Source organism: Microtus oregoni, unplaced genomic scaffold (genome assembly GCF_018167655.1).
Source record: "Microtus oregoni isolate MIOR12 unplaced genomic scaffold, Mior012 000128F_ref0000496, whole genome shotgun sequence".
NCBI classification, from domain to species: Eukaryota; Metazoa; Chordata; class Mammalia; order Rodentia; family Cricetidae; genus Microtus; species Microtus oregoni.
The window spans coordinates 1,023,526-1,045,412 of record NW_024544771.1 but is presented as its reverse complement, the minus strand read 5'-3'; the positions used below and the strand labels follow the sequence as shown (position 1 = coordinate 1,045,412).

General features: G+C 50.1%; 1 protein-coding gene across 3 annotated transcripts; it reads right to left on the bottom strand.

Moving 5' to 3' along the window:
• Nucleotides 1–1,009: 1,009 nt before the first annotated feature.
• Nucleotides 1,010–17,412, bottom strand: LOC121444499 (nuclear factor interleukin-3-regulated protein). Of its 3 annotated transcripts, XM_041646312.1 has the most exons (3): nucleotides 15,442–15,695; nucleotides 1,290–2,876; nucleotides 1,010–1,256 (listed from the first exon to the last, which is right to left on the bottom strand). In XM_041646312.1, the coding sequence occupies exon 2, from the start codon at nucleotides 2,698–2,700 to the stop codon at nucleotides 1,312–1,314; it is 1,389 nt and encodes a 462-aa protein (XP_041502246.1). In that variant the 5' UTR covers nucleotides 2,701–2,876; nucleotides 15,442–15,695; the 3' UTR covers nucleotides 1,010–1,256; nucleotides 1,290–1,311. The 3 variants fall into 3 exon arrangements, with proteins under 3 accessions (XP_041502246.1, XP_041502247.1, XP_041502248.1); XM_041646313.1 differs by lacking the exons at nucleotides 1,010–1,256; nucleotides 15,442–15,695 and adding an exon at nucleotides 17,282–17,412 and having other exon boundaries at nucleotides 1,273–2,876; XM_041646314.1 differs by lacking the exons at nucleotides 1,010–1,256; nucleotides 15,442–15,695 and adding an exon at nucleotides 2,998–3,015 and having other exon boundaries at nucleotides 1,273–2,876.
• Nucleotides 17,413–21,887: the final 4,475 nt, after the last annotated feature.

Sequence of the window (21,887 nt, the reverse complement as noted above, 5' to 3'; positions counted from 1 at the left end):
AACAAGTCACTGATACATCTGTATTACATAGATGTTGGTGTGTGGTAACTGATGGGGTCTCAGAAATTCCTTTAATGACACCTAAATGGTATTTAGCTTTTTTTCTCTGGATGACCACACTCTAGAACTGTTAAGCTTTGGGGTAATGTTAAAAAAATAATAATAATGAAAAGCAAAACCCCAAACAAAAACCACTTTCTTCATCCTGTCTTTAACCGCTTTTAACAAGAGTATTTCAGCCAGGAAGGTGGGTCAGGGCTCAGCCACTGAACCACGTGCCATGCAGGACGCCACGGTGACTATGGAGAGGCCGTCAGCAAACTGCCTGGAGTCTTCCACTTAAGAAAGGTAGAGAAAACTCGGTCCTAAAGAAGCCTACCTAGTGGGGAATAATTTGGTAACCCAGACACCCCATACAGGAACACTCACCATGCCTACCCTCCTCTCTTCCCTGGGTTGTATAGTCCTCCCCATTCCCTGTCCCTTGTATCCCTTTTCTTAGAAGGTTTCTGGACACACTATTGCTTGGAAAACTGAAAAATTAATACTTTGGTTTTTCTCTCACTCTGGGGAAGCCACCACTCCACAGTAAGTGAAAGGCAGAATATCAGTTTGTACCTTGGTAACTTTCGTGTGTGCCTGTTTGGGAATGGGTGTCAGGTCAAGAGTCACAGGTTGATGTCTAGAGTCTTCCTCCACCGCTCCCTACCTTAGTTTTTGATTCAGGGTCTCTCACTGAGTCTGATCTTGCCAGTTAGGCTAGACTCTCTGGTGAGAGAGCCCTAGGGGTCTGTGTGTTGTGTCCCCAACTATCCCTGCTTCTCTGGCGTTATGGGTTATGTGTGCAGCACACCAGGCCTTTTATGTGGCAGGAACCGAAACCAGGTCCTCTCGGTTGCATAGGAAGCAACTTATCCCACCGAGACATCCATCTCCCCAGTCCCCACGTTAAGAAACTTGAGTAACCTTTTCTCTCTTTCCATCAGATCAAGTGGAATGGAGCCCGGGCTGTGTTTGTCACCAATCCTTTATTGAAACTGGCAACATACACACTTTATAATAGAGCAAAAATAACGTTCGATATGTACAGCCTCTGTGGGGGCTATCTGACTATACACCAGGCAGAGTGAGGGCATCAAGTCTTCAGCGTGTGCACACAAGGACACCAGACAGACACCGTGTGCACACTACAGTGAAATGACAACAGAGGTCCAGTGGAAATTCGGCATGGCACCAACAGCATTCTCCTCCTCCTCCTCCTCCTCCTCCTCCTCCTCCTCCTCCTCCACGCACAGCTCAGTCAGTAGTCATTTACCTGGAGTCCGAGGCTGAGATAGGTTGTGTGGCTATGAATCTTTTGAGCGAGACCACCTCTGTGGATAAGTTTGCCATCCCCTGCTTCAAATACAAATTCTCAGCCTCGGAAACCTTATAACCACCGTCTTTGACTGCCACCACGCCTGTTTTGAAGCTACTCTGAGTTTTGCTGTTCAGTTCTTTGTGATGCCAGGGTTCCGATTTGAGGGACCAATCTTGAATGTTCGTCACCTGCACTGAGAAAGGAGGGAGGGAGGAATGGACCATACCCGGGGTGCCATGCTTCTCCAGGTCAAAGTGTCTTTTAGCCATGACATCGGCTGGGGAAGAGAGTTTCTGCATGCCTTCAAACTCGCTGTCCAAAGCCTCCACTTTGATCTGCATGGCCTTGGCTTTGATTCGGAGCTTGTGGGGCAAGGCAGAAGGGTTCACTTCTGGAACCTTCACCACAGTGGTGTGCACCCGCTGCAGCTCCACCGGAGAATGGATGGGGCCCTTGGGTACTTGCTGCTCGTCTTCCCCATCCGAGGACTTGCCCACAACACCCTCATCGGCCTCTGAGGTTCTCGGGGAGTTGCTGGTGGACCCATGGACCTGCAGGAGGGGTGGGGAGTGGGAGTAGGTAGAGAAGGAGCTGCCCATGTAACTTTGGTAGATGGAGGTGGAATAGGCACCCCGCTCCTCCCTGGATTCCCTGGCAAAGCTCTCCAGCTCCACTGGCTCCTGCTTGATCACTGGGAACTTGTTCTCGGGGCTCCGGCAGCCTCCCTGAGCAGGGCTTTCCTGCGTGTGCTCCACAGAGGACACCTCAGACACATCAGACAGAGAGCTCTGAGGAGAGTGTTTAATGACTGAGATGCAGCTCCCGGCTACCATTGCGGGTTCGTGCTCATCCACAAAGGAGCTCACAGCAGCCTTGGACGTCTGGTAGTCCTGAAAGTACACAGCTGTGGAATTACTGAGTTTCTGGATTTCTTGGGCATACGCCGTGGAGCTAATTAAACCAAACTTTAATTTGAGAGAGAGAAGCTCGGCTTTTAAAGTGGCATTCTCTTCTCCCAGGGCAATCAGCTTGTTCTCCAAAACCAGGTCATTGAGCCGGCGCTTCTCCCGAGACCTCTTGGCAGCTTCGTTGTTTTTCCTCCTTTTCTCCCAATACATGGCATCTTTCTTCTCATCGGGAATGAATTCCCGTTTTCTCCGACACGCGGAGGATTTGTTCTTCCCCACGCTCCCTTCATTCAGAAGCAGATCTTCACCGGAGGCGAGGTCCTCCGCCACCTCGGCTAAGGCAGAGTTCAGCACCATCATCTTGTCTGAGCTGCTGGGAGGATCCAGGGGGGCTGGCTCCTTTTTGATGGTCTGCATTTTTCTCAGCTGCATCAGAAAGGACCTTACCCTACAGACCCACTGGTAGGGGGAAGAACAAATCACTTTCCCAGTATTCTTTCAGGTCTGAAAACCTTCGGCTTCTCATCCATCAATATTCCTTCTGCTGTCCAGTCCAGGATAAATCTGCCAGGTGCCTCTCTGAAGCGGACCGAGGCCGTATTGGGTATCTGCAATGAAGGAGAACATGGTGAGTCCCTGGGGCAGATGTGTGCCAGCAGCTGGAAGGGGGCTGTGCTGAGTAGACAGTCAGGGGGTATGGGCTCCAATGCGGCTCAGGTCTTTTCTCACCTTACGAGACCTGGATAGAGGTGGGCAGTCCTTGGGCTTCCCACAGGTCAGGGAACCCTGATTGCTCTTCGAGCAGATGAGGGAGGGGGACTTGATCGGTGGAGGGGGAGGGAAATGGGAAGCGGTTGCGGGGACGAGGCAGAAATCCTTAATAAATAAATAAATTAAAAAAAAAAAGAGTGAGCAAGCTGGAAGAAAGATGTGAATACACACACACTTCCACTCTGGTGGCAAAGGACATCTTGGCAGAGGACTGTGCGGTCCAGGAGTGTGAGGAAATGAGTTAGTTACTCAGTCACTCACTTACTCATCCAGTCACTAAATCTGTCACGAAGCCAACCATCCCTCCATCCCCAAGCCTCCTTCCCTCCCTTCTTCCATCTACCCACCCCTGGATCCATCTAATCCCTCCCTCTAATGCCACATATCCATCCATGCACTCATTCCTTCCTCCTCCCTCTCCTCTGCTCCGGATCCCAGACAAGAAAGCTGTGTTTCACAGAGATGCAAGGCCAAGTGTAGTATTCTGGATGATTCATGAGAGGGAGGAAATGACAGACGGCCCATCAGTGGTGAGGTGCTAACCAGAACCCGCTACCCTCTACAGAATGACAACAGATAACAGACTAAGTAAACTCCTTAACTCTGTTACCTGATGTCCCACATTGGAGGGCATAGTGGTTCCCAGTCTCCCCTGGGGACTCCTCTGGCCTCACCATCAACACGCTACACTTATACGAAATGCCCATACTTAGACAATTTGAAATACAAAGCCCCTTCAGGCTCACTGACCAGACTTTTTAAGACTGATAACCACAGTGCTTTGTGGGGTCCTAAAAACTTAGCTTAATAGTTTCCAGTTATATATTCCCTGTGGACTACAGGATTTACTTTTCAGAGGGACTTTTTTTCTAAGAGCCCTTTAGAAAGTTACGATTACTTCAAAACCAGAGAATATAATTATGGAAAGAACTTCTTTCAATCTTGCTAATTAGTTTCAAATAAAATATAAGAGCCAAAAAATAGAATCAACTGTTTTTCACACCCATGAGTAAACTATTTATAATATGAATTGGGTTTCACCTGTGTGTGCATGCGTGTGTGTGTGTGTGTGTGTGTGTGTGTGTGTGTGTGCTGAGGATGGAGCCCAGGAGAGTGCTAGGTAAGCATTCTAGTCCAGACTTTGCTACAAGATAATAAACCCTTATTATATGCCAGTGACTCCCTGTCATGGTGCCTTTGGGTCCTATGCCGACTCCGCAAAGCAAAGGTGCACAGGCAATCTGCACACACCATTCCCCTGTTGCCCCCTTCAAGGTGTTGCTCATCCTGACACGTGACAGTGTGTGTTTTCACTTCATGCCAGTGTTTCTCACTCTTTGTGCACCTCCGCCAGCATGCTGTGCCACTGAAGGCCAGAGGACAACCTCAGGGGCCATTGCTCTGGTTCTGTCCTCTTTGTTCCTTTGGCAGAGTCTCTCACTGGCCTAGAACTTGTCTTGTAGGCTAGGCTGGCCAACCAGTGAGCTACAGGGATCCTCCTGTCTCTAGCTCCCCACCGCCTGAACCATCCACTGAGCACCGCGATGCCCAGCTGCTTTTTACATGGGTTCTGGGGATCAGTCTCCACGCTGGTGTGGCAAATGCCACAACAACTAAGCCATTTCCTCAGCTCTCTCACTCCCAGAAGCCTGCCTGTTGCTTCTGTCATTTCCGAGGCAGCAAGAATGTCAAGGTCATAAAGACTGAGGTGTCACACAAGGCTCTGTCCATCAAACTGGGCTACCACCATACAGGGAGCAGCTCCGCTACTCAAGGAAGCCCAAGGGTTATTAACAGTAGGCTTCTGTGTGCGTGGTGACAATGACACCATAATGGGCACCACTTCAAAGGCCAAAAGACAGCTTTTCATCCTTTAGTAAAAAGACATGATCTCTTATCACCCCCATACATCCTTGTCTTTTAATCTGCAAACACTTCCCTCTGCACAGTGCAGGGCACACTCCTCATGCTGCGGCAGACATGCAGTCACGCGGGTGGGTCCTCACCCCTAAAGTGAACTGAGCCAGTGGGAAAGCTTGGAGAAGAAACAGAAGTCAAGGAAGGATGCTGACCTTGGCCTTTCTCCACCAAAGTTACAGGTTCTTAAATCCCACACGGTCCCTTCCATGCTACCTTTTGGGTTTATTTTCCTTGATGTGCTACTATTTTCCTCCACGTACTCACTTATCTCAGTTCTTCCTTAAAATATACATTATATTTCATTCTGCGAGGTACTCTCCCTAGGGGGTCTCACAATTTCTCCACACAGCTGAGCTCAGACACACCTTTGCACCTTCCTACCCTGAAAGGGTGCATCATGTGTCTGTATAGATCTGGGTGGGCGAGAGAGAATGAATGTGTATGTGGTGTGTGTGTGTGTGTGTGTGTGTGTGTGTGTGTGTGTGTGTGTAAGAGAGGGGGGGCACACCACAGCAGGCCACCAAGGCCAAGTTGAACATGTAGCTGGTTCTGTTCAACAAAAATCAGCCCGCAGTTGGGGAGATGACTCAGATGGTAAAGTCCTTGACTTGCAAGCCTGAGGACCTGAGTTCAATCCCCAGAACCTATGAAGAAAGCTGGGCAAGGCAGCAGGGACTGTAATTCCAATGATAGGGATGTAGAAGCAGGAGGATTCCCTGGGGTTCACTCCCTGGCCAATCAGCCTAGCCTACTAGGTGAACTCCAAGTATGTGATAGACCATGTCTCAAAAACCAAAGTGGACAGAACTCTGAGGTATAACATTGGAGGTTGTCCTCTGGTCTCCATATACACTATATATATAGCATATATATACTGCATATATACACAGGTACTAGTAGATGTACTCACACATACCTTTGGAATTAATTACTTGGTACCCATATAGGAAACACCTGTACACTGGGCACCAAGCTAGACTGAAGGGTCTAAGAACGGGGAACCAAGCCCTCAAAAATACAGGTTTGTAGGCAGGGTGGGGCCACATTGTAGAGGACCTGACAAAACTGAGACCCATGCTCGGGCTTCAATCACGATGGGACCTGAAGTGCTGGCCCTGCTGCCTCCATTTAGTACAGAAGCCATTTACGGAGCACTTGCTAAGTCCTTGGCACTGGGGGTATGACCTGCCCTTTCAGCATCTTCAGAGGAGAAAACAAAGGTCATAGAGGCGAGGGGCATGTCTAGTGATCTGCCACTCAGGTGATGGCCAACCTGAGACCCCAAGCCAGTCAGACCCTGGTTCTGACCCCTCACGGATCCTCCCTACACCCCACCTTTCAACCCCAGACACACACAGCCTCCCTTCATCTCTCTTAGTTTGGAGTCTCACACATCTGGTTATAAAGCTCCTCTCGGGAAAGGAAGGCACCACGGACCTGGGGCTCATCCCACAAGTTGTCTGCATCATAAAGGACTGCCTAGAGCTGCCTTCAATCAGCCTGAGCTGTTCCACAGTCAGACTTAAATCTCCCGAGTCCTATCTGTTGAAATAGTGAAAAAGACTCACAGCTATTGGCCTTGAATTTGTGATCATCTTGTCTCAGCCTCTTGGGTGTCAGTACACTTGTTCCAATGCTCCTTATTATCATTATTGTATCTTTAATAAAAGAATAGAGCCGGGCAGTGGTGGCACACACCTTTGATCCCAGCTCTCAGGGAGACAGAGGCAGGTGGATCTCTCTGAGTTTGAGGCCAGCCTGGTCTAGATAGTGCATCCCGGGATAGCCAAAGCTACACAGAGAAACCTTGTCTTGAAAAATCAGGGGGGAAAAAAAGAGAAATGTTTGTGTTATTTATGTGTGTTTCTATGTGCATGAGTGCCAGGGCCTGCAAAAGCCAGAGGCTTCCAGTACCCTTAGAGCTGGAGCTACAAGAGTTTGTGAGCTGCCACCGTGTGCTGTGAACCAAACTCTGGTCCCCTACAAAAGCAACAAGCTCTCTTGTACTCTTAAGTGATGAGTTATCTATTTAGCCCCTATTATTATCTTTTTGTTGTTGCTGTTTTTCAAGACAGGGTTTCTCTGTGTAGCTTTGGCTGTCCTGGAACTCACTATGTAGACAGACAATGCTTGGCCTCAAACTCACAAAGCTCCTCTTGCCTCTGCCTCCCAAGCGCTGGGGGTTAAAGGCATGTGCCGCCACCACCCAGCTTAAAGATTTATTTTATGTGTATGAGTGCTCTATCTGCATGTATGCCTGCATGCCAGAAGAGAGTATCAGATTCCATTATAGACGGTTGTAAGCCACTATGTGGTTGCTGGGAATTGAATTCAGGACCTCTGGAAGAGTTGCCAGTGCTCTTAACTGCTGAGTTATCTCTCCAACCACCCCCCCCCATTACTATCTTTTTTTAAAGGTTATATTTGTATGAATGTTTTGCCTGGCTGGTACCCTTGGAGGTCAGAGGGCATCGGATTCCCACAACTGAACTCACAGATGGTTGTGAGCCACTATGCGGCTGCTGGGAATTGAGCCTAGGTCCTCTGTAAGAACAAGAAGTGCTCTTAACTGCTGAGCCAGCTCTCCAGCCCCATCATCATCTTTAAACAAAAACAAAAATGTATCTATTTCAACAAGGGGTGAGCATTTCTCTAATCCAATGGCTCTGTAGAATGTCTTAGAGTTTCTATCGCTGTGATGAAACGCCATAGCCAAAGCAACTTGGGGAGGAAAGGGTTTGTTTGCCTTACACTTCTACATCATAGGTCATCATCATAGGAAGTCAGGACAGGAACTCAAGCAGGGCAGGAACCTGGAGGCAGGAGCTGATGCAGAGGCCATGGAGGGGTGCTACTTACTGGCTTGCTCATCATGGCTTGCTCGGCCTGCTTTCTTATAGAACCCAGGACCACTTGCCTGGGGTGATCCCACCCACAATAGGCTGGGCCCTCCCCCACCAACCACTAACTAAGAGAAAGCTCTCCAGGTTTGCCTACAGCCCAGTCTTACAACTGAAGCTCCTTCCTCCTCAGTGACTCCAGCCTGTGTTAAGTTGACACGAAACTGGCCAGCACACAGAGCCAACAGCTAAAAACCAGAAAGGCTGAGCCACTAGCCATGGATCACAAGCAGTTAAAAGCAGATACGGCTGGGGGGGGGGGGGGGGGTCTATGAGCCTCAACAAGGGATGCAAGAAATGTAGCTGACAACATCTTTTTATTGTTAGTATAATATGCAGGAAGTGCAGGTCTCTCTCTCTCTCTCTCTCTCTCTCTCTCTCTCTCTCTCTGTGTGTGTGTGTGTGTGTGTGTGTGTGTGTGTGTGTGTAGGCTGGAGGCTAACTCTAGGATCTCGCCTTTTTTACCTGTCTGCTTGTTTTGTTTTGTTTTGTTTTATGCTGAGTCTCCCAGCAGACCTAGAGATTCCTGTTTCTACAGATGGGCTGCCTAGCTAGCGCCCAGTATCTGCCTGTCTCTGTCTCCCCAGTCCAGGTCCTCACATACTCAACGGCAGGGACTTTACCCATAAAGCCACCTCCTCAGCACAGTTGAGGCTACCCTTCTAAAACCCTCAGCCTCTTTATGACTAATCCCACCATGACTTCACCCATGTGTCACTGTTTGAAATCCACACCGACGGCTGGGGTACCTTAGTCACCATTTGTGTTTCTTTTTTGGTGAATAACTGCCATGAAATGCCGATTCCATGATGCTACCTCTGTTAGCACCATTAACTCCATCACACCCATTAGCTGATAGGACTGCTTAAAGACACAAATAAAAAAGAGAAATTGAAGAGCAGGCATCGCGTCATGCCAGCTGACATACTTTCCCACGCCTACTGTGAAGACACCATCGCTGCCACAGCACGCTTTTTTATAACCTGCTACAGGCAGGAGCTGTATTTCATAAGCACAGACCCTTGGAGTTTATTTAAGTCAGATGACCTAAATACTCTCTGCAATTAAAACAAGACCCGACCTAAGAAAAGCCCGCAAAAGAATCCAATTGACGACATAAATTTTAGACAGTTTACCCCACAGAGGTTTCCCTGTGGTAATAACAGAAAAGCATGCGCTGCTCTGACCTCTGACCTCTGAGGTCAGTGTAGCAGTGCAGACTCTACAGTAACAGAAATGAGCAAGCACTCTGCACCCAGCACTGAGCATCTTCCTTGTGTAGACATCAAAATCCACGACGATGAGGCTGGCTGGGAGCTGCCCAAGGTGGTGCTGGGAACCGAAGACACCCGTTCTCAGCAAAACCAGCAAGAGCTCTGACCCCTGAGCCTTCTCTCTAGCCTCTACCTGTGACATTTCCGGAAAGCAGATTTTGCCTCCTTGGGGGTACGTTTAGGGGAAAGGGCCTTTTATTTTTATTTACTTTATTTATTATTATTGTGCGGGCAAGCATGGAGAGGTCAGAGGTCAACTTTTGAAACTGGTCCTCTCCTTCCACAGTGGGACCTGGAGACTGAATTCAGGTCATCCGGTTTGTGCAGGAGCACTTTAATCCACTGATGTTTTACGTGGAGAACAAAACACTCTGGTTCCTGAGTGCCCAGCTCAGGGCCTGCAGTCACTTAGCAGTCCAAAGTACATGCAGGCCTAGGAGAAACACGTGTTTGGTGCACACGTGGGCACAATACCCATGAGCCATCTCTTACGCTGCCAGATTAGCCCCATCCCGGCAACAAACTGACCCACTTTTTCTGTTTGGATGCGTCCGTGAACAAATGTGTCAAAACCCAATCCACCTTACAGGAAAGGAACAGATTCCAAGTCCAACAGGGGATTACTTGAAAATTAGATTTAAACTTAATAAATCGGATGACAGCCCTGCATTTTATTAATGCACCCATCTACTTTGTTGACTGAAATATGAACTAGTGTGACTGGCAGTCTCCAGGGGAGCAAGTGTTTGTAACACCAGATGGACACAGGCAGGACACACAGGGCCACCCCTTAAAACAACTCCACAGCCTGAGAAAATGGAGCCCATGGGGGGGGGGGGGGCGGAGGGAGAGAGAGAGAGAGAGAGAGAGAGAGAGAGAAAGAGAGAGAGAGGTGGGTGTATACAGAAATGTGTTTTTTTTTTAAAAAAAAAAACTAAATAGAGACGCTTCAAAATGGGAACCATTACTACCCATGAAAAAGTTTTTAAAAAGGATTATTTTATTTATGCGTTTGATTGTATGAGTGTTTGCCACTTGTGGCCTGTGGAGGTCAGAAGAGGGTGTTGGATCCTGATGTCAGGCCTCAGAACCAAATTCAGGTCCTCTGGAAGAGTAACAAGGGCTCTTAAGCACTGAGCCATCTCTCTAGCTCCTATCTGTGACATTTTTGAAAAGATAATTGATGAATTTAGTAAGTCCCCTGGAGTCTTGCTATGACCATGAGCTTCTGGTCCTCCTGCCTCCACTGCATAAGTGTTGGAATTGGAGGTGCACATGGTGACATTGGGTTAGGGGTGCTGGAGAGAGGACCCATGGAGTTGGGAATGCGCGGCAAACGCTGCCAACTGAGCTACAACCCCAGTCTCCCCTAAGTCTTAGGGACACCAACATCACAGTCAATCGGTTTACAGCACAGTGGCAAAGAAACAAAACAACATCAGTTGCAAAAAAGGAAGCATGCTGGAGACGGGGCATGGCAGAAAGAGTTCTTGAGTGTTCCCAACCTCCCCAGCCTGGTCTTTAACGTTCTTGTTCTCTTTCTTAATAGCACATGCCGGTGAGTGTCATTTATTGTGCTGTGTGCCTTATGACTAAAGCGGAAGGTTTATTTGAAGGCTACTTAATTACATTTAAGATCCCTAGAAAGTTAATAAAATACACTGTGTTCTGATAATTGAAAGGCTTATAAACACCCAAAATCCAGTGAAAGCACGTCCTCAAAGCCTGGATTATTAACGAATGGCATCTCTTAAATCCCCACTAAACTTAAAAAACAAGCTCAAACTCTAATTAAAGCCATATGAGAAACAAAATCCTCCCCCTTCATAACAACGGGAAAATTAGTTGCAAAGAAACGTGAGAGGTAAGTGGGGGTGGTGGCAATAAAAACTCATTTTGAAACTGAAAAAAAACCTCTTATGTAACTGTGATCAAAGGTCAGGGTCTTTCGACATTCACTGTGAGTCCAATCTGGATAAAAATCAACTCAAATAAAATTTAGAAAAATAACAGGATATCAAACAATGTGCTCACCCTGTGAAACGCAGGCATACCTGACGAAAACAAGAAGGGAACATTATAGGAAATCTCAATGACATTGTTTGTTATGTTTGACTTGAATCCCAAGCGTGCTCTCATTCCTCAATACAAATTAAAAATAAACAACTTTTAACAGCCCCAATGCCATCTGGGTTACAATGGAAATAATGAGGCATGTGTGATTTTTAAGCTGGGTAAAAATAACGCTGAGCACTCTGACCGCGCCTTTCCAGCCCACGCTTCAATTAGACCTGCATCTCGGAACCCACTGATGACCACGGCAAGGTCAGCTAGAAAACTCCACTGGCGGGAGTGAGTCAGGGGCCTTGCTCAACCAGCGCACAGCCTTTCACAAAGGGCTTTAATTTGCAGGCTGTTGCATCATTGGTGATGTTATAATTGCCAAGATAAGCCCTCAACGCAGAAAAGGAAACTGTTTCACCAAGTACAGTGAGCTTGCTCGCTCTCAGTGAAGGAACAGACGGGATGGTGGAGGAGAGAGGGCATGGCTGACCGAGCTCCCATCTTTTTAAGTGCCCAGCCTGGGCTGCTAACCAGCTTCTCTAAGCGCAAAGCGCTGAGTGGGTCCTCCACCTGCCTCGTTTGGTAACCGCCCTTCTTATTTCTGAAGAATGATCATCGAGGCTGTGATGGCTCCAGGTTCCAGCCCTTTCTGAGAGGCACTATTTTAGACTGCCCTAGGTACCTCAGACCCAGGTTTTCTTCCGCAGGATCAAGAACCGTCAGTGTAACAGGGTCTGCCTTTAGTTGTTGGCCACACAGCTACATGTACTCTCTAAGATGGCGTATGTGTCCACCTGCAAGTGAGAACGGCCACTGTTGACCGCAGACCAGAGGTTCTGAGGCAAGCACCAGCCAACCCCAAGAACACAAGTCACAGAGAATTCCAGGGATCTGGAAAAGGTCAACCTACTCCTGCCGTGGGGACTCATCTCTGTTCCTTCAGACACTTCCCTAAGACATTAACCCAGTTACTTGGGACACTGAAGCGCCTAGATGCTGTTGAGAATTCCTTTGGTACAGAGACTAACAACTCATACCAAGTCAAGAGTATTCAGAGAAAAAAAAAAAAAGATGGATCTTCACAGACCCAATACCAATCCCATCCTCATCCTTCCCGTGAGATTCGGGTTCAGAAAAGGAAAGTGAGCCCAGACACAAGCATTCTGGAAACGTTTACTGAGTTCCTTCTAACTGTCCAGCTCCACAGGTTTCCCCTTCAAGATTCTCTAAAGGCCAGTGAGGGTCAATCAAATACTGGGCCAGAGGCCTGGGCAGCACCCTGCGCCTGTCCTTTTTGCACCTCCCAAAGCTGTCTCCAGTTGAAAGAGGGTCCGGTCCCTAGGGTGTCCAATAGCATCCTCTGAAGCTGAATTCCAGGCTTACCATGCACAGAGAAAAGCCTCAGCTGATCACCCTCGAACACTTGGGTGCTTCACGAGAGTGAAGACCACCCGGGTAAACCAGCATCTGGGCTGAAAGCGCTGGGAGGTACTTTTACACAGGGACAGCTGCATCTATGTGGGTGATTTAGAGCTGGGGACACTTGACCATATATATAACCTTGGGCTTTTGACCATAAAAACTTTAGATACAAGAATTAATAAAAACGTGGGCTCAACAGGCCACGGTCAAGCAGGGACCCTCCTTTCCACCACGATCAAGCCCATTTCTATAGCCATTAAGAGGTCTTGCTTTTTCACTCCATGAAAGGAGAAGAGCTAGGCTCGGAAATACAAGGAAGACTCCCGGGAACAAAGGTGTCTGTGGGGTCGCAGCTAGCGGTGCTGCGGAGTGGAGTCGGCCCCTGGTTGTGCCACCCGAGGCTGCGCTGTCCCGAGGCCCATCTCCGCTGGAGCCTGCGCCCAGGAGGCTCGCCCGCTCTCCGCTCCAGGCCTCCCAGCTCCGGGCGAGCGCAGCGAAGCGCACCGGGTCCCGCGAGCCTCCGCCCCGCTCCGCGGCCGCGCCCCCACGCCGCGCCGCTCCCCAGGCCCGCCTCCCGCCGGGTGGGCGGCGCAGCGGGGCCTCGGCGCCGCGAGGACCCCCGCGCCAGAACAAAGGAATGCGGGGAGGGGGCGGGGAGGCGCGCGGGCCACCGCGAGGCGCGTCCAGCGGCTGTCCAGGGGCGCGTCTTGGGCTGAGGTCCCAGCCTTCCACCGCCAGGCGCGTGCCCGGCCCCTGGGGCGCGAGCGAGGGGCGCAAGGCCGTTTGATGGGAGGTGGCGTTGCAAAGCCGCCCCCGATACCCCGGCAGGCCTGGGTCTCCCAGCCCAGCTCGCAAAGTGGGTCGCGTGGTGGTGGGGGGAGCTAGGGCAACTGCAGCGTCTTGGAAAACGGCTGAAAAAGGGGTAATAATATGTTCCAAGGGTCAATATGTCCACCCCCTAAAATAATACTGTAGTTCAATTATGTAAATGTTACGCTAAGAAATATATATCTGACAGACACTATTAAATACGTATATCCACACATCATTACACTAAGAAAGAGTCTGGAAAGAAATTTAATATCCAGATACTTAACATATTCATCTATCCCCAATGAATAAAACTAGGTTACGCAGGCAAAAACACAATCTACTAACCTATATATGCTTCCCATAACTCATATATGATCTGGGAGAAATTACGATGTGAAATAAATACTTCTGACCTCATTAGCTGTTGTTATTTACAAAAGCCAGAGAGACGACTCTTGGCCATTCCCTGCTGGCCTCTGAGCACAGCAGTTCCCCAAAGTGTCCTTTAAAATGATAAATGAGACCCCGCGTTCAGCAATCAGTCACTGGGCGCTGCGAAATGCCTTCCTAAAAATACAGTCTTATCAGAGGTCTTGGAAGGCTGGAGTTAAAACTCCAGCAAATGGCCTTGAGCTTGTATTTGCACACAGCCCTGGAGACACCAGAAATAGCACCGAGGCCACGATTGTTAAAATGTGATAGGGCTAAATTTAGAAAGACGTAGATTTCATTTAGGGCAAAAGACACACATTTGGCAAGCAGGGGCTAAGTCAAAGCTTAATCGGTTGTCACTTCACGGCTTAAAATATCCTTAAAAAGAACCAACAAAACCCCTGTTGATAGTGACATTCTTAAACGCTGAGATTGCCCTACTTTCTTTGTGGCAAGATTATAAAATCACATAATTAGCTCTCTTTCTATGCTTAACAGCCAGCAAATTCGGCAGTTACATAACCTAACATTTCCAGGAATCTATTAATGATCTGTCTTGTGGTGTCTTAAAAAGAAGAAGAAGAAAAAAAAACCCAATGACGATAAGGTGAGAAAAAAGCCGATGGAACGGAACGCATTCCAGTTGGGAAAGTGGGGAGACAAACGTCACAATGGCTCGTCCGGGTCTTAAAAATAACACCTCGGAACATTTAAAGGAGCCCCCCTCCCCCGCGCGCATCAGTATCCTACACTGGGAATTCTCCTTTCTTAATAATGAATTCCGTAGGATCGTTCTTAAAGCATGCTTATTTGGGACGATACAGAGGTACCAATAAGGATCTAATATCCAACGCTGCGCTAAAATGTCCAAATCATTGCACACATAGGAGCATATTCCCACATCAGCTAGTCCTCGGTGCCCACGTTTCACCGCGGGTCTATTATGCAATGTAAGAAAGGACACATCCCTCTACCTTCCCGAGGGCTCGTAAAACACGCTGACGACAACACAGGGTGGAAAACGTCGGTGTAGACACAGCGCCTGACACAAACAAACGCCGCGCAGGCATCTCCTAATGCCGTCACCGTTCGCATTCTCAACCCTCCTTCTAAGCAAATCAAGACGGTTCCCCGTGACTCAACCCTCCCCATAGCCGGCTCAGAGAGGGGACCAGCACGGAGAGACCCCAGAGAGCAGGGCACGTCGTCTGGCTGCTAGGGGGATCGGCCCCCGCTCCGCCTCCCCGGCGCGCTCTTCTCCACCGAAACATCAATTTTCCTGAAATCCGGAGACATTATGCAATAGCGGGGAGGGGGGAGGGAGCGCGCGGCAGCCAGGGCTACGTGCCGGCGCCAGGGCGCTGCAATCAAAGCAGCTACCTTAAGGTGGCGAGTTCCCCTCCTGCCAAGGCAGCAAAAGTTTATGTAATGCATGCCCCGCGCACACTCGCCGCCTCCCGCCATCCCTGCGCCGCGCCCGCCCGCGTCCCGCGCCCCACGCCCGCCGGCCGCGCGCTCCGAGAGCGGGCGCGGAGCTGAGCCGGGCCCCCCGAGCCACCGGTGGGCGGAGCGCTTACCGTGGTTCTGCTCCCTGGCCCGAGAAGGGAAAGAAAGGGCGTCCGGGACCGGGCTGGCTGCGCCGGAGCGCGACCTGGACTCCGCCGGGCCCTCAGCGGGCGGTGGCGAGGGCGCGGCGCGGGAGACTGGCGGGCGCGCCGGGTCCGCGGGCGCCGTGGCCGCGCCGAGAGATGTGTGTTAGTAGGTCAGTTCCGAGAGCCGCGCTACGTCGCCGCCCGCCAGCCCCGCCGTGACGGGCGGCCGCCGCCCCAATCGCCGAGCCCGCGCCCGCCCCCGGCCCGCAGCCACTGGCCGCGCCGACAGGGGCGGGCTCCCCGCCGCCCCGCCCCGGCCCGCCCCGTCCTCTCTGCCGAGGCGCCACCGCCAGTCCGCGTCCTTCCCTGGCCGCGGTGGCAGCTGCTCTCCGCTGTCCGCGGGGACCCACGCCTAGCGCTACGTTGCGCAACGGGACGCACCGCGGAGCCACCGGGGCGCTCCTGGGAGGAGCCCAAGGACCCCTCTGCCCGTTTGCCGGCCGCGCCTTCCGTGGCCACCGCGCTCGCTCAGTGCACCTTTTTGTTTGTTTGTTTGTTTGTTTCCCCGAGAGCCACACGGGCTAGGCGACCTGTTGACCAACAGAACCCCGGGCGAGGGCAGCGGGGACCCGGGCGTGGTGGGGACCTTCGCCTCCTTGCGCGCACGGTCCTCCTGAGACCGGGAAGGGGCGCGGCGGCGGGGCTGAGCTCCGACTGAAATGTCCCGCTTGTCTCCCGACTGTTGCTCTGCTGCCCGAACACAAACACCCCCCCACACACATTAATTAGGGAGAAGACGACCCCTGCGAAGTTGTTGGGTAACACGACTGGGAAGCCCGGCTGGACCCGGTCGGTCTACGTCCCCAACCACGTGGAGTGGTGGCGACTGTCTCCGAGGACCTGAGGGTCCGCGGCCTGGTGCGCCGGTCTGGGACGCCCACCCGCCTTAGGTGCCCGGGCTTGAGTGAGCCATAGAGGGCACTGCACGAAGGCTTTTGACCTGGTAGCTCTCTCGTCCTTTCTGTCCCCCAGTAAGCACGCCAATTCCCCCTCCCCCTAATTCCCAGGCTGTACAAAAGACATAAGGAAACGGGAGACAGGGCATCTGGCGGCATGTTCTTAAGTCAGTCACCAGGTTGGCTATTGTGAAGGAACGTGGCATACACTCTCCGCGTTTACAGACACGTAAGATTAGTGCCGGCTTTGGCAAAGGGAGCCATATTCCTGACAGTGACGCACGCGCTTGCCCAAATACGGAATGTGGCAGGTGGCGAGGTCCTTGAGCGGTCTGCTCGGACTGTGGGAGCTGGGCTCGAATGACTCTCTCTCTCTCTCTCTCTCTCTCTCTCTCTCTCTCTCTCTCTCTCTCTCGTTTTTTAAAAGAAAGCAACCCCCAAAGTAAAGTCTCCCACCCAGAAGAGCTAAGTGAGTCTCTTTCCATCTACCGCAGGCTCACATTACAAAGATAATCTCAGAGGCACACGTAGTGCTAGTTTAATTACCTTTTACCAGTTGGGCTTTCGGACGCCTTCGCAGGGCAATAAATGATGGGGTCTGTCTGGTAAAATACCCCTTAACCAATACGGCCCCCGCAACACAGATTAGGCAATATGGTAAGCCTCCTTTTCCAGTTGCTGACCAGTTCAAGAAACATACCGCCCCTTTACACGTTTGTTTCTAAGAACTGACTACCTCGATGTAAACGAATCTTGATTTAGCTAATCGGTTCCACTTTTCTCGAATTTACTGATGTCACAGGATCCCGAAGTAGGTAGAATAAGGAGTAACGTTTTCACCAAAAGTCAATTGAACTTGCCTGACTCACCGGAGGTTGACAGCGGAGCAACGGACGCTCTGACCCCCGAAGCTGTTCTTTAGACTAAATTTTGAAATCTGATGCCTGTCTTCATTCCCCGGGGCAGTTTACACTACGCCTCCACTTCATTTGTGCTTCCGTCATTGCCAGCTAACTTGGAAATCAGAGGAAGTGTAAAAGATGCGTCTGATACCAAATTGGAAAATAACTCTCTAGCGCCCCCTGGTGCTTAGGAAGCAACTCAACGAAGCGGCGAAGCCCAGGACCTGGGTGGTGGTGTGTTCAGGGTTACACCTGCGCAAGTGCTTGCAGTTAATCGCACTGGGAGAAAATTGAAGTTCAACCCTGGGGTTGGAGGACTTTCTCCAAGCCGCCAATGTGCTGATTTCAGAATAGGAGAGGATGGAGGGATCTGAAGTATGAAGTCCAAAGTTGAGGTTTTTGGAAGAGCTGGGTCTTGAACCCCAGGTGTACTGCCTGCTAAGCAAGTGCTTTATAGGTGTGCTGTCTTCCCAGCCGAAACTCAGAACATCCTTACCCTAACCAGCAGGCTTATTTTAGCCCTGGAATTGGGGTTGGAGGCAGGAGCCAAGGAGAGGTGAAATGATCACTGGTGGTTTTGTTTTCAGACACTGCTGATGTACTCTCTGATCAGAACAATGTAAGAGGTGTACACTGAGAACAATGAGAATGTGAGTCTTTATGAGAAGTCTCAGGGCATGTCCAGTCGGAAGGTCTAGACGGCGCTTCTCTAGGCATGCAGAGGGGTTCCCTGTTCATCGCGGTGCCGGGCATTGAATCCAGGCCCAACCCCAGTTGGACAACTTCAGCCCAGTGTCCAGAAGCATTTGCCCTGGGCCTTGCTAGACCTAGTTAGCTGCGTCTAGCTACATTATGGGGGTTCAGGAGGTGCGCTACCCGGGACTGTGAAGCAAGAGAAAATGCTTTTATTACTACAGTACCAGAGCAGGGGGTCATGGCTTCAACTTTTCAAAAGTTGACATTCAAAATACCTTTTCTGTGTGTGTGCGCACGCGCGTGCACATGTCTGTGTGTGTGTGTGTGTGTGTGTGTGAGTGAAACATTGCTTTTCAATGTTGGCAAGGAATTCATCTTTTTTAAAGTGAGGCTGGTGAGATGGCTTAGTGGATGAAGGAGACACCTGTCACCTCTCACCACGCCTGACACCTGAGATTGAGCTCCAGCGTTCAAATGGAGGAAGGGGAGAGCAGAGCCCTTAGCGTTGTCCTGTGACCTCCATGTATGCAGTATGGCATGGATTTGAGTGGATGCACACACACACACACACACACACGCACAATAAATAAATAAATAAATGTAATACATTTAAAAACAAAGAAAGTGTTGGGCCAGGATGTATCTCAGTTGGTAAGGTGCTTGCTTGTCAGGCACCAAAGCCCTGGGTTTGATTCCCAGCACCACATAAACCAGACATGGTGGCGCATACCTGTGATCCCAGCATGCAGGAGGTGCAGGCAGCAAGATTAGAAATTCAAAGTTGGTTCTAGCTGTAATGTCAGCTCCAGGCCAACCTGGGCTATGTGAAACTCTGCTTATAACTTAATGAATGAATTAGTGAATGAATGAATCTAGGGTTTATCTGGCTGGAGCCTATAGATGGAAAGTGAAGTCCTGTGGATACGGCTGGAAGGATGGCCACAAGGCTGACTGACAGGCTAGTGACAAACCACGTCTGGCGCTCCAGCTCTGTTTTCTGTACCAGATTTCTGAATTTCTCTGTGGAAAAGTTTCATCTGCTATGTCCCCTTTGATGACCACAGCCGCCATTTAATGAACATGTGAGAACTACCAAGGTGCTGTGTTCATTGGCCAGTTAGCACCTTTTATTCATTTTTAGTTTTTAAAAGATGTATTTATTTTTATTTTATGCATATGAATGTATTGCCTGCATGTATGGCTATGCACCACATAAGTGCCTGGTGTCTCCAGAAGCCATAAGAGGGCATCCAATCCCCTGGGATGGGAGATGGTTGTGAGCTGCCATGAACCCCGGGTCCTCTAGAAGAGCAGCCAGTGTTCTTAACTGGTGAGCCACCTCTCCAGCCCCATAACCTGTCTTTTAATTAAACATTGCAAAGCAGAAGTTCAGACTATTCCTGGAGACCGGTAGGTTGGTCATTTGCTTGTTTTGTTTTAGTGATGGCTCTACAGTGAGGACCAGCATTTCTGCCTTGACTTTTGAATTCCTTTATCCCACCAAGTGTTGACTCTTTTCATGCCTGAGTATGAAGCTTAGAGATTCCTGCCACCGCCACCCCCGCAGCTTCTTCCCATCTACTCCCACCCATCCCCCTCCACCTCTACCAGACTCCTGTTGTGTGGTTCTATCATCCAGATTTACACAGAATATGTCTGGTCTAATTCTCATAAAAAAAAAAAACAACTGGTTTGGAGGTTTTGTTTTGGGGAGGAAATTGAGTAATAGAAGAGGGTCCAATAACAGTCCCTAGAGAAGGGATGGCTTAAAGCCCGAGAAGCCAGAAGGTGAAATAGCTCCACTCAAGCTAGGAAAGAAAGGTCTCCACATTGGCTACAAGTTCTCCCCAGAGGAGAGCAGCTGAGGGGGTCGAACGCATTTCAAAGGCTTTCCAAATGACTCAGGGAAATGTTGTAAGCGCGGTATTGCAGAAAACGGAAGCCTGTCTTCAAATTCAGCCACACACACGGTACTACACATGTCAGTCACTGAGTGTGTCTCTGCTCATTCAGATTAACCGGTAGATGTAGGTGATGGTGCAGGAGGAAGGGGGACAGACCCCAGAGAACGGAGTCAGGGGATCCACTCAGACAGTCAGGCCTTTGGAAGCAGCTGGTGGCACCCATTGCAGCACGTTGTGGATGGAGCAAGCCTTGTGGTGGCAGCTGACTACCAGCGCGAGGCGCGGAGCTCGCTGCCTTTCAAGGATGAGATCTGCAATTGTGAAACGTGGTCTCGCAGAAATCACTTTCCTAAGAACAAGAGATGACACATCTACTCTGCGATACAGCTCAGACCAAGAAGGTGGAAAGCTTATCTAAACAGTTCTGTGAAGTTCTGCCCAGAGTGCTTTACTGGAAAGAGATACTGCTGCCAAGCAGAGGCCTGGATTCCAGAACGTTCTGCAATCCAGTCCCACCTAGGGGACCGCTTCATGTCACTGAGGGTCTGTCCTGTCATCAGGCCCTGCAGAAGTAAGAACAGGCACTGCAGCAGGAATGAACCTTCTGCTCCAGTCCCTGACAAGGTACAGTAGGGAGACTGTAGGCCTGGGCTTTACAGAGAAGCTACACCAGGTGGGAGCCTCCCCAGTTCACACCCTTTACACGGCCTCTGTTCCGTGGCACACCAGCGGATTCAGAGACAAAGCTCTCTTCTGTAAGTTGTTTCAGTGAGTGTTGAAGGCAAGTGCTCTGGTAAATGCTCTTAGAAGCCAGGAAGCCAGGTGCTTGACCACACTTCTGGGCTTCTGAGAAGTTTCCAGTTTCATAGGCTCTGAGCAGCTCTGCAGAAGCGCTCCGGGTTCAGCAGCTGTTGCCCCTGTCACACAGACCTGGGGCCGTGAGCTGCCGACTATCACACACGCTGCAGCCACACACACTCAGGATCCAGCTGGAACAATTCCTCACGCCACCATCACACACAACCAGGAGCATCAGCTGCAGACGATGCTACAGTCATGCACACTAGATGACATCTTGCCAGGTGGGATCGAAAATCAGGCTCTCTGTCCATCACCAAAGGATGCGGGCAACAAGGCCCAGTGGTGGGTGCAGAGATGGAAACCCCTGCCTCCATTTCAACTCTCCTCACCCGACTTACCAGTACTATGGTGGGGGCAGGCTGCTTTCCTCCATGGCCCTCTACCTCAGTTCCCTTTTTTGGTAATATTTATGATAATAATATTTATCACAACATATTTTGAGAATAAAATTGCTGTAACCACGATTTCCTAAGCTGCAAGCTTAGGAAACGGCTTGAAACTTAGACTGGTGTGGGTTAGGGATTCCTACCCTTAGCACAATCAAAACTCAATCTGGGGCTGGGGGTGCACTTACTTAGTTGAGAGAATGCTTGCCTACAGCATTGTTTTGACCCCCAGCACTGAAATGGACTGTTCTGGTGGCTCTCACCTATAACCCCAGTCCTCAGGAGGTAGAGGCAGGAGGATCTAGAATTGAAGGTCGTTCTTTGCTAGACAGGGAATTCTAGGTCAAATTGTGTGTGTGTGTGTGTGTGTGTGTGTGTGTGTGTGTGTGCAGACTAGCTAGAAACAAGCAGTGAATTTCCTTACACTGCCATGTCCTCCTTCAATTCAACTGTACAAGTGAGTATCCATGACTACTACACAACATCCTGGGAATAAATAGGGGTGTCAAGTCACTAATTAATCCATTTATTGATCACCTGCTAGGTGTCAGGCACTCCTGATACCTGCTATAGACAAAGACTGAGGGTGAGGAGGAGGCAGGGCAGATCCTGTCCCTGGAGACCAGAGGTAGCCGAATGGACAAGTCAGATAGGAAAGACAGCTGCTTTGGGGGCACACGAGTTACATTTGCTGTTTCACTTGTCATATGTCACATACTCTATGGT

Coding starts and splice junctions, on each gene's coding strand:
- LOC121444499 (XM_041646313.1), bottom strand. CDS start 2,700: ATGCAGCTGAGAAAAATGCAGACCATCAAAAAGGAGCCAGCCCCCCTG.